The sequence below is a fragment of the Chenopodium album genome, chromosome 17 (assembly GCF_948465745.1).
Source record: "Chenopodium album chromosome 17, dcCheAlbu1.1, whole genome shotgun sequence".
Lineage (NCBI taxonomy): Eukaryota > Viridiplantae > Streptophyta > Magnoliopsida > Caryophyllales > Amaranthaceae > Chenopodium > Chenopodium album.
Genome location: NC_137850.1, coordinates 2,744,841 through 2,756,598, shown reverse-complemented (window position 1 = coordinate 2,756,598; position 11,758 = coordinate 2,744,841). Strand labels below are relative to the sequence as shown.

At 35.0% G+C, this 11,758-nt stretch overlaps 2 protein-coding genes across 3 annotated transcripts; both read right to left on the bottom strand.

The window, feature by feature from the left end:
• Window positions 1–569: 569 nt before the first annotated feature.
• LOC145587389 (triacylglycerol lipase 2-like) lies at window positions 570–3,696 on the bottom strand. 2 transcript variants are annotated; one of them, XM_081644123.1, is made up of 9 exons: window positions 3,463–3,696; window positions 3,247–3,360; window positions 2,570–2,710; window positions 2,331–2,444; window positions 2,087–2,230; window positions 1,965–2,005; window positions 1,595–1,674; window positions 1,391–1,486; window positions 570–1,163 (listed from the first exon to the last, which is right to left on the bottom strand). In XM_081644123.1, the coding sequence occupies exons 1-9, from the start codon at window positions 3,643–3,645 to the stop codon at window positions 835–837; spliced, it is 1,242 nt and encodes a 413-aa protein (XP_081500249.1). In that variant the 5' UTR covers window positions 3,646–3,696; the 3' UTR covers window positions 570–834. The 2 variants fall into 2 exon arrangements, with proteins under 2 accessions (XP_081500249.1, XP_081500250.1); XM_081644124.1 differs by having other exon boundaries at window positions 2,180–2,230.
• A 732-nt stretch (window positions 3,697–4,428) lies between these two features.
• Window positions 4,429–11,449, bottom strand: LOC145587387 (uncharacterized). The gene is made up of 5 exons (XM_081644122.1): window positions 11,218–11,449; window positions 11,001–11,073; window positions 8,947–9,011; window positions 6,453–6,562; window positions 4,429–4,798 (listed from the first exon to the last, which is right to left on the bottom strand). Exons 1-5 carry the CDS (start codon window positions 11,341–11,343, stop codon window positions 4,546–4,548), a joined length of 627 nt encoding a protein of 208 aa, XP_081500248.1. The 5' UTR covers window positions 11,344–11,449; the 3' UTR covers window positions 4,429–4,545.
• Window positions 11,450–11,758: the final 309 nt, after the last annotated feature.

Below are 11,758 nucleotides of genomic sequence, written 5' to 3'. Positions count from 1 at the left end.
TTTAAAAGGTTTTTTGATTTTTTTTTTTTCTCACAAATTTGCCTAATTTTAATTGATTGATGAATTAATTGTAGAATATCAAATTTAACTTTGCTAAATGTGTTATAATAGTAAAGTTTTCAAATTTTGAATTTTGATTGTTGACAATTTAAAATATCATTGATTTTTTTCCTTGAATATTTTTTTAAAAAAATAAATAAATAAAAGTTATCGGATAATTATTTGTTTAAATTGCCCCAATCTAATGTAGTGTGTAATGATAATTTACTTAGGATATTTAGGTAATTTTAGGGGCACACCATGGTTTCCCCCTTTGGGTTATGTAATAGGAAGATATATCAAAATTGCACATAGTTAATTTGAAAATAACCTATATGTAAACATGGGGTATTTAATTTTTGGTGATTTGAGGAGTTATAATTCTTCAAGCATGAAACACAATTTAAGGTCAAATTTTCAGCTATTTTATTTTATTTTTATCAAGGCTCCTACAAATTTAATGACTAAACATTCAAGTTAAAATTGGCAATATTACATGCTATGTAAGAAAGCCACTATGGCTGTGGTAAAAAAAAAAAAAAAAAAAAAAAAAAAAAAAAAAAAAAAAAAAAAAAAAGACCACTATGCACTCTCGTACTAAGAAAATTACCAAACTAGAAAATGTATAGAATGATCAAATACATCCACTAAGAGTGAGGGATAGCTCAAGTGGTTAGAGCTTCCCTCCCGGTTCAAGGAGATCCTGGGGTCAATTCTCACCCCGTTCTTGTGGCTCTCTAAACACCAAAAACAAAAAAAAATCAAATACATCCACTATAACACATATTTCCCTTGCTAAGATTTACTGTGTTTCTTGAAGAAATCAATGAGAAGATCATAAACGATTTCCTTGGCATTCATAGCCAGGACATAATCAGCATGCGCGTAGTCTTCAACAAACTGAAGGAATAGCTTGTCTTTTTCATGATTTTTGAGTTTATCCAGCAGGAACTTAACATCGTCAACATCAGCAAGCTCGTCCCTTCCTCCATGAGCTATGAACATTGGGAGGTTGTTTGGTATGTTTGTCAGGTCATATTCCGGAGGCTTAGTCTGCCCATAACGTTCCAAGTTCTTATCCGGGTCTAGATAGTCATATCTTGCTACTGTTCCGTCCCTTGCCACTGATAACATATTCATAGACAAGAATTACTATGTTATCCTAGATTGATCAACAAAGCTCTGCGATACCACTCATTACAGGTCTAATCAGTATAAACACGTCTGAAACTCAAGTTAAGTTCAAGTAATGTGTCAACTGTCAAGCAAACTAGCCTAAGAACAACTTCGACTTGGCTCAAATTACCCTGTCGTATAGTGAAAGCAATAAAGTTTATCAATAAGCACATACTTTGGGAAAAATGGATCATGTTTTTGGTGGCTGTCGGCTGAGGTTCATGCTGCAGGAATGTAGAAACCGTTGATGTGCTCAGGCAACAGTTTACACCTACATCCTAAATTTGTGTTAGTGCTTATCATAATTGATGTGATAAAAAAAAATCCACTGCCATCTTTGAAAACCGATTAGCTCATGAATAAATTGCATGTTTGATACCAGTAAAAGACGTCAAAAAGTCAGTGCAGTCAATTCCCTGCTTCCTGCATATATCTGTCAGAAGCTTCTTTACTGCCTGTCTGTTCAATCAGAAGCAGAATAGAAAATACTTCAAAAAATCTCCAGCTGTATAAGCTAGATATTTAAAATATGGGGATGATTAGACAATGTGTGTTAAATTATCTTATACAATGAAGTCATGGGGATGATTACAAGGTTACAGAATATGTCGATATATCTAGTTGCTACATGCTAGCTAACATAACACCTAACAATATGGAATGTAATTCAGAATGCCAAAAATAGGGAATTGAGAAAATTAAGAGCTGATCTGAAGCTCAGTACAGCAGAGAAGAAAAGGCATTCTCACCCACGTGGTACGAATTCATGTAGTCCAGACCAGTACATCAACTGTGGTCAAGGGAAAATAATAATCAGTAAAGTTTTGGTATATAACTGAGACAAGGAAAAGTAAAGAATATATGTCTTTACTTCAGTTACGAAGTTTTCAGCAGCATCTTTAGCTAGTGGGGAAGTCATTCGACTTAGATAAGCAATTGGACAGAGCAAGCCGGCTGATTTTACCATGTTCAACAAATTATGCTGGGAAAAGGCAGTCAGGGCTATCAATGTTCCCTGCAGTCAAACTGTACTCGTAATACTCCTGAGAGTTATAAAGATACTGGGAAGAAGGAATTGTGATCAACAGTAGTGCAATACAATTCAGTAATTTTACCTGTGAATGCCCAACATAATGCAGTTTCTGTTTACCAGAATGATCATACACATATTGGACCATTGCTGGAAGATCATATGCCATCAGCTCATCCCATGACCAATCCCAATATGCCTGCATAAGGTTTCTACGATTTCTATCATTAAGAAAGTAGAACCGGGGGAGGAGGGGTGAATGTAGACCTTACTTATATGAGACAGAAAGATTGTATATTTTTGTCAACAGGAAAAAGAGATTACCGAGTCACTAGAGCTTAATGTCATATGACCGAGGCTATATTTGGTGCCACGAGAGTTAGCAACCCAAATATCAAAATCATTATCTGCTAAAATGAATGCCAAGGATTGGTCTGGAGGGTTAAGTAGCCATGTGATTCCATCCTACATCCAAATGATAAAGTTATTTCTGAAAGTAATAAATAAGGCCACAGAAAGAAGAAAAGCAGAACATAAACCCTGCTATTAATGAAGTCTGAGCAGGCGAAAATGTATGTAGTATTTTCACTAACCATATTTTAGTCAATTTAGTGAAAAGACTACATGCATACTGGGATATGTAATAATAATTGTAAACCATATTCAAGCTTCTGTTGAATGCATTAGTTCACTAACCACAGAAAATTCAAGCAAACTAATGCAATCAACAAATACAATCACAAGAATGGCAGGAGGAATTGAATGCAGAAGAGATAATTGCTCCCTCTATCCAGAATAAGTCGTCACATTATCCCAACCCTTTTTATATTAAGGATATGTCAAGAGAAAATTCATTATAATTGTTGATCTATTAGTTTAAGTAGTGTTGGCATACTGGGATATGTAATTATAAACCATCAAGTTGAGAAATGTGACAACTTTTCCGGATTTCTGAAAACAATTTGAGTATTAAATTCAGACAGGGGGCTTATCTCACTAACCATTAAAACTCCATGCTGCAAAAGCACTGGTGGCCTGCTGCCTCTAGTTGTATAATTTGTCAAGCCGGTTGGAATTCTTTGCAAGCTGAGAATATAACCATCTTTTGTTGTCACCTAAACCACTCCAACAACATTATTAATGATCTAAGATCAATGAAAAGCATAAAGGAAAAATGAAAACAGTTTAATCCAAGAACAAAGAGTATGCATATTAACTGTGTGCTCCTCGCAGATATAGCCCCGTGACTCCACCAGCAATTTACAAATGCCCTCATCAGAAGATGGAGCAAACGCTAGAAATCGACCATGAGTCTCGTTGGAAATTAGCCTTGTTCTAACTCCGATTATTTGTTGAAAGAAGAAGAAAACTAAGGCAAGTGAGCTTAGAATGCCAGTCATTTTATTAAAATTTAATGAACATCACCGATAATTCCGTTCACTTCTGAAAGAACCAACATATATTCTTGTATTTCTGCTGGTAAGAAAGATAAAAACTGTACATCAAAAGAATCCAGCATGTGATACAAAAAACAATATAAGACTTTTGTCTATAAGTGAATTGGTGGACCAAGTATCTTAACCAAATAAAAGCACACAGTATAAGAGAAGTTTGGACTTCACTGCCGCCACTTTATTCTATTACTGATACATGTATCACATAAAGTTTGCTGATAAATAATGAAAAATACATTTATACTAACTCCAGAAAGTGTTGCCCTACACCAACACATAAACTTGAGTAAAAGACGGCTGAAATTCAGGTGTCGAACGTTCTTCATTTGAAACCCGGAAAAAATAATAGGAAAATGGTTTGACAGAAAAGACACCTGTATCATGTCCTAATTTACCTGACTAAGCCACCATTTCAAGGGCTTAGTCCATTTTTGTACAGTGAACACCCTTACTAGGCATCTACATGAATAATTATCCTAACAATCATGACAGATATGCTCGTCACAACATCCTTCTAGAGAGAGGTTCTGAAATCAATGAATAATTGATTTCATTATGTTACAAAACCTTTGAACTCACTTGTGAAGCTGATTTTAATTTACAAGAGTACTTATGAAAAGTTACAACTAGTAAAAGATGGAAAAACTCTCAAAAAATCTCAACACACACGCAACTTAAAGGCCAAAATGGGGCTGCGGGAATAAAAAACACGATGAAGATGTGGAAACAAAGAGCAAAGATAGGTACAACAATATTGATATATGCATTATTTGTTAATGAGATTACAAAATTTGTATAGGCAACATGAACTCTCATGTAATTGATACCTATGTTTACGTACAATTCTTAGCATGAGTTTGGTACTTCTATACTAGGAGCTGCTCTGTCTTTTGATTCTTTTTGTGATGCTTCCGAACTTTTGACTGAACTTTTGGATGATTTGTTTCTCAGTAATGGTATTCTAATGGACTGGAGATTAGGCTTTTTTAAGAAATGCAATTTCCATCTTCTGGGTTTGACATGTCCTAGCATCTTCATCTGTTCCCTCCGGAATTTCCTAGTTGTGTACCATCTCCCACCTCTCCATCCCAAGGCATAACTGCATCAACAAAAGAATCATAAGAAACCTGCAATCAATAATAAGAAAAGCTAATTTACACTAATAATTTGACTATAAACATACAAAAATGACGGTTGAAACATACAAAAAATAAATATCTACACGTGAATTGAAGTGAGAAAGATGAGGAAGCAGTAAGCAAACTGCAGGTTGGAGCTTTTAAAGGGACTAACAAAATACTTAAATAATAAAAATAAATAAAAAAAACCCTCAACTGTAGAAGTGTAGAATCTTTAGCATTATTGACTTTTTGAAGGGAAACATCAAAGTAATTCTGATTGGATAGACCTACAAGGCTCAAAAGCCACACATCTCCTTAAAGAGGCTAGCGTACAATTAAAAGACAATCGAGGGCCTAGTTGAATAGCATTACTTATCTCTCGACCTGTCCCCACTCTTTACCCCAGGTATGCTCCAACCTCACATATGATATTTCAAAGCAGCCTTGAGCGTATCATAAGCAATTAGGTCAGCAATGCAGAGATTGCAGACAAGCAGTTAGGTCAGCAATGCAGAGATTGCAGACAGCAGTCATTGCTTCTATCTCAACCTGAGTCTTTCCTGTCACAGAGGCTTCCCCATGGATATCAACACTGTAATCACGGTGAGATAGGATAATGTTATGGCCTAAACGTCTATGATATCTGTAAGGCTACTTCAAAAAATATGAAACATCCAATGTGAGGCTGGAGCTTATAACTGGAGGGAAGCGTGGGACTGGTCCAGAAAGATTCTACTAGGCAGTTATATTATTCTGAATAGACGTTGATAGGTGCTTATATTGTTGCAATTTGCAAATATACTTTGGGTTTCGGTGATCTCATCATTGAATATGAGTAGACGGAACAGTTGCTGAATCATATTTCTGTTCATAGCCCCACATTTCAGCTTGTCTACTCATAGATTTAAAATTTTTTGTCATTAAAGCATCTACATGTTATTCTGCTTTTCATGTATATATGATGGAGATCTGGAGAGCATGTGCGCAATTTATGGCAGTGGTAAGGAAGTAGGTTTCATCCAGATTGTTTATATGCAGCTTATAGAAGCCATAATTCACAGCTTTAAACACCGAGGACTTAATAGGCATATGCAATATAGTAGAATATCCTAAAGGATAATTGATTTGAGGAATTGGGGAATAATTAGGAGATAAGAACGATATTTCTGTCAAGGACTACAGCTTAAAGGTGTATGAATGGTGTTTTATTTTCTTAACCACTGGAGACTAGAAATTTCCTAATTGCTCTCAAAGGCCAAAAAATAACACATCTTCTGCAAAGAATTATAATATTCATGAAATGGTTTCACACTCTGAACTGAAGAAGCCTCCATTTGTATTATAAACTTTTAAGATATAACAGAATCTTCCATGAACCCTCATTTTACCTACTAAACTCCAAGCCCTCACTACTTCCACATTTGTGGCACCAACTCTCTAAGTATGAACTTCTTTGGGGGCGCAGGGCTATTGGTGTGCATATGCATACATGTTAGTATGAGCAACAGAATAAAAGACGATAAGAAATAACGGAACAAAAACCACAGCACTATTTCCAAATTATTCCCAAAGCAATGATTTAAGATAAATAACAACTGACTACCGCACCAATGAAGGCGTAAGAGAATGTACCCAATAACTAGAGTTGTCCCAGCAGTGGCAGCACAAGTGACAGTGCTATAACTTCCTGAACCTACAATTTTCTTAATTTCCTCTCGTTCAAATTGGTAGGTGCTTTTCATCTGCCACAAGGAGATCGAATTAGTCTTACTATTAGACAACAAAAATGTAGCTTACGAGTAGGATATACTCCACATCATATATAGCACTAGTATCATAGAGTTGTTCAGCCGACAAATTTCTATTGCTAACAAACAGGAAACCCTTTTTTCTTTTACTTTTGATACCATGAGTTTACTGGTTGAGACAAAACACAATTCACACCTTTTCAGGAGCTTCATTAGATTTTAGCAAATAGAAGAGGGGGGTGGGGGGATGGGGGTTATCAATTCGTGTACATTAAGAGTTATTATAGTATATTAGTCCAAAAGACCATTTAAGTAATTGTTCATTACAAGACAGAATAAAATCTAAAACAGCCTCAACAATACAAGGAAAAGGAAGGACAATATCAACAAAACATATCTCCAATGAAGCTTATAAAGATCCATGTCAACTCACCTAAATTAAAGAGCAAAATGATGTCTTTCTCTTTACGAAACATAAAAAAAAAATAAAAATAATAAAAAATAAAAAATAAAAAAAAAAAAGATAAAACCTTTAAAGTGCTCAAGCAAGCGTCATTTATGGCACTCATTTAGCTTCTTTTAGCATGATTTTTCATTACTTTTACTTCTCTGTTACCTCTTTTTCTTTAGTTGTACTTGTATTTTCTCCATTTTGCCTTTTCCTTAGTTGTTTCCTTATTTTCTTGCTTTTCTTAGTTTATTTTGCATTTTCTTTTTTATTGTTTGCTTTTCTTTGATTCTAGAAAGTTGGCGATGTTCGAGAGGCTCAATGGCATTCTCTCGGGTATTCAAGGCCAAAGATGCATCCCGGTCCCTCCTTTTGAAGCCCAAAAGCAAAGGTGTGCAAGAGTCAAGTCTTTAAGGCCGCGCTCTCATGCCGCGTGGGCATTAAAAGGCGGTGTTGAACCCACCGTCATGGCTCCTAGAAACTGCCTTTAACATCATGCATCATCCGGAGCTCACGGGGTCATCTTCGAGCGCAACAAAGGGAATCCCCTACTCCCATGGCGCGGCCGCCCGAGAGGGAGGAGCGGCCGCGCAGGTGCCTGGCGCAGCCGCGCCTCTCTCCTCCCCCTATTTCCGAACCCATTTTGTTGCGGCCGCGTTAAGTAGTGAGAGGCCGCGCCTTTTGAGGTCTCTTTTGGACGTCTAACTAACTTATTTTTAGTTAGTTTTACTATATATAGATTTCCTTCATTTTCTAGAGAGAGAATTGATTAGGGAATCATAGAATAGAATTAGAATTGATTTTGATTAGAATTTTAGAGAGAGAAGCTCTTGATTTTGTGATATTGTTCTTAGATTTTAGAGAGAGAAACTTGGTGTTTGATGATTGTGATATTGTGATCCTCATTCCACTTTGATATTGATCAAAGTTTTGTAAAAATCCTTTGCTTTTCAATGCAATTTTATGTTTGATTTTGATATATTGTTGGATTTCTATTGTTTAGTTTGATTTTGATTGTTAATATTTGGATTACAATGTTAATAATGAGATTGATGATTACTTTTGTCATGCTTTTCAATTTTACCATGAGTAGTGAGTAGTTCCTTTGCTAGGGAATGTGGTGAAGCATGTATTGGTGATAATCTATAACTAATTTGGGGTTTTTGATTGATTTGATGATGTGATTAAATTGGTTGATGAAATTTGTGCATGTGTTTGATTTGAAGAGGAATAGTTAACCTTGATGACCATGCTAGATTGCATAATAGCTTTCAACGACACGAACAATTGATTTGGATGCTATTGTTATCGATTGATCTTGATTAGCAATTTTCCTTTGAAGTCATTTGTAGAGACATCTAGCTTGACCCTAGAAAATAGCTTCTTGAGTGATTTTGATTGCAAATTCCGTTTTCCCTCGCATTGCTTAATTGACCGAATTCCCTCGAATTAGCAAGTTTATTATTGATGCATGTGTATCCTAAATTCCCTAGTGTTTTGATAATTGATTTTCATTTGTTGATTGATTGATTTTGTTAGCATAGACCAACCCATTCTCTTTAAGATTTCGGAATACCTTAGCTTAGACTTTAGCAAAACAGCCTTCCCTTGGGTTCGACTTGGACTTGCCCCTATACCTAGGGTTGGGTTTAGTTTTACAAATTTTGTTTTGACCAGAAATCTAGTTTCCAACGACCTAGGTTCTATCCTAGTGTCATATTCTCAGTATAATTTGCTGTTTGGCCATACTTTTTGAATGACAGAGTCAAAATGATGCACACATCATAACAGAGCCTTTTAACTACAATGAATATTTCATTCGATGTTCGAAACATCTACATATTGACAATAGAACACATCATCATCTTTCAAGAATTTTCTTGGTGCATGATGTTTTCTGTGAAGTCAACTTACAAATAAAATTACATACCGCTTGTTCAATTGAATCAAGTCTTCTATCAACTCTTGTATCATGAACATGACGAAAAGTGTATCCTGCATCATCACAACAAAATTTCAGGTAAAAACACTTTGTATGCCTCTAAGAACGGTATATAATTATTAATTTCTTTGTGATTATTGAAATAATATACGAAGCATTAAAGTACATTAATAGGTTAAATAATTTCTAAGAAAAACTAGCTACAAATTACACCAGCAACTTAACAAGATCACAATAAGACCCAAAAAGTCCTTGAGCATTTACAGATTTACGTCATTTACTCATAGAATGCCAATAATGTAACTTGTATATGAAAGAAAAACGACCCCTCCCCCCCCCCCCCCCCAAACACTGCCCCTGTCATCTTATACAAACACGGATATTTCATTTCAGCCGAAAGCAACAAATTACAGCCAAAATAGCACATAATCTTAATGTCTCTTCTCCTTATTTCGCCTCAGGGCCACATAAATTCTTTGTAAGTTCTCCATAACCTCTATTGACACAACCAGTACTTCACAATAAGCTCTCACCCCAGACACCATAGAGATGCTTCCATAATAATTATTCCATTTCATAGCACAACTACACAACAGCACAAGAATAGATGTAAAGCATCCTCACAACTAATCATCTACACGGGTAAAGGACAACATATTCTAAGAGTGTGACAGAGAGTAATCAAAGAAGAGAACTCCCTAATGCATACACAAGAAGGCCAAGTTACCATTCTCCAATAACAGGCTGAACCAGGACCTTCATGATGTAAAGTATCTGACAAAACAAACTGACAAGCAAGATATAATGACCAAAAAAAAAGTTCCATAGAGCTTAAGGATCTTCTATCCTTCACTTATGAAAGAATACTATGGCAGGGCGCTATTTCAGCGAATCAGCTTGCATGACCTCCAGGTCAATACTTAGAGGACTTCGCCCATATCTTGCAGCAGAGTCATTGATGTGTAAAACCATAGGATAGCAACATCAAGACTGTTTAAAACGAGACTAAACCAGTTCTTAAGGAATTTAAACTTTTACTCCAATTACCACAAGAATAAGACAACCCTAAGGGCTGAGATTTTTAAGTATCTCACATTCTAGCCTAAGATTCAAATAAGTGATTGCCCAATAGAGATTCCAAGCTTAATAGATAATGATATCAAAAGGATAGCAACCTATTTCAAGCTACTCCCTCCATCCCCAAAAGTTCGACCCTTTTTGGCCTAATTTTAGTCCCAAAATGATCGACTCATTGCATTAAAATACCCACCAATTTACAACAATATTTGTGCAAAATTAACTTCCCCATATAAAATTTTGTTTTTTCATATATTTTTAATACTTTCTCTCTCTACTTTTTTACAAACCCCATGTAAATTTATCTTTTCAATATAATTTTACTTCTTTTTATTTAACTTTCTTAATACCCACGAAATCAACCCAAAAGAATCATTCTTTCGGGGACGGAGGGAGTATTATCTAGTAACGATTTTAAATAAAAATATAGCCTCAAAAGCTGAAAATAGTAAACTCAATCATCTAAGGTAAACATTTTTTCTTGTTCTGCATATTTGAATAATTGAATTCATGATATGTTTCTGCACAGCTAATTTGGAATATAATAGTTCAGTGGAAACAGATTAAATAACAAGACATAAGCAATGAAGCACAAACAAGACGACAAATACCCAAAACCCACTCGAAGCTATATGCTCGAATCGTTATAAGAGTACTGTCAAGATGATATGTACTTCTCATTTATCAACATTGTAGAATTCAAGTGTTTGAATTGTTCTAGAGAATTCTTAACCTTTTCCCAGTTCCAAATGATGCCACAAACAAATTTGTGTGATTTACTAAACACTATAACAAATTTACAGTCATTTAAGCAATCATCTTCCCTAATTTTTTTTTTTTTTTTCCTCAGAACTCCTCAAAACTTATTAGAGACATAAAAATATCCAAAAATAAATAAATAAATAAAAATAAAAAATAAAAAAAATAAAGAAAATTTGCAATTGCCAAGTAGTTAAATTACTCACCAAGCCAAGCAGTACCAACTGATGCTATAGAAGTACCAACTGTAAACACTACCTTGTGCCTCTCAAATGTATCCTAAAAACCCGTAAAAAAAAAAAAAAAAAATAAATAAATAAATAAAACAAAATTGCAAATTTAACAAAATATTGAAATACCTAATTGAAAATTTTAATCACCCAATTGAAAAGTAATTATTAATTAATAGGGAATGAAAAAAACCTTGGTAGAAAGATAGGTGTCTTGAACAGCAGAAACCGTATTTGAAGCTCGTTTCTTTAACTCCGGCATACCCACCAACCTCCAAATTGAGGATTTTAAAGTTCGAAGTCTCTGCAATTTCTGCATTTACCTTTTTAGATCAACACCAGAATTTTGAAGAGAGAAAAGAGAAGAGAATCCAAGGATGGAAGACTACTCCTCCAAAAGGATCGCACTTTCTTTTCTTTTTCCACAGACAACGAAGCTCCTGAATTATTTAGGGGTACTAAACGTCGCCCATGTTTTACTAGGTAACACCCATTTTGTTATTAATGAATGAAATTACCCTCACATAGTCACTTTTTTTTTTTTTTTTTTTTTTTTTTTTTTTTTTTTTTTTTTTTTTTGTGTTTAGAGAGCTATAAGGGCGGGGTTGAGAATTGATCAGGATCTCCTAAAACCGGGAGGTAAGCTCTAACCACTTGAGTTATCCCTCACTCTCTCACATAATCACATATGCTTATGCTTCTCACCCCTCAATTAAATAAGAAGTAGCGGAGCT

Coding starts and splice junctions, on each gene's coding strand:
- LOC145587389 (XM_081644123.1), bottom strand. CDS start 3,645: ATGACTGGCATTCTAAGCTCACTTGCCTTAGTTTTCTTCTTCTTTCAA. Junction 2,231..2,330: donor ATTATGTTGGGCATTCACAG/GTAAAATTACTG, acceptor GTTTGACTGCAG/GGAACATTGATAGCCCTGAC. Junction 1,164..1,390: donor CATGATCCATTTTTCCCAAA/GTATGTGCTTAT, acceptor ATATGTTATCAG/TGGCAAGGGACGGAACAGTA.
- LOC145587387 (XM_081644122.1), bottom strand. CDS start 11,343: ATGCAGAAATTGCAGAGACTTCGAACTTTAAAATCCTCAATTTGGAGG. Junction 6,563..8,946: donor TTGATTCAATTGAACAAGCG/GTATGTAATTTT, acceptor TCCTTGTGGCAG/ATGAAAAGCACCTACCAATT. Junction 4,799..6,452: donor GGGACAACTCTAGTTATTGG/GTACATTCTCTT, acceptor TTGTTGATGCAG/TTATGCCTTGGGATGGAGAG.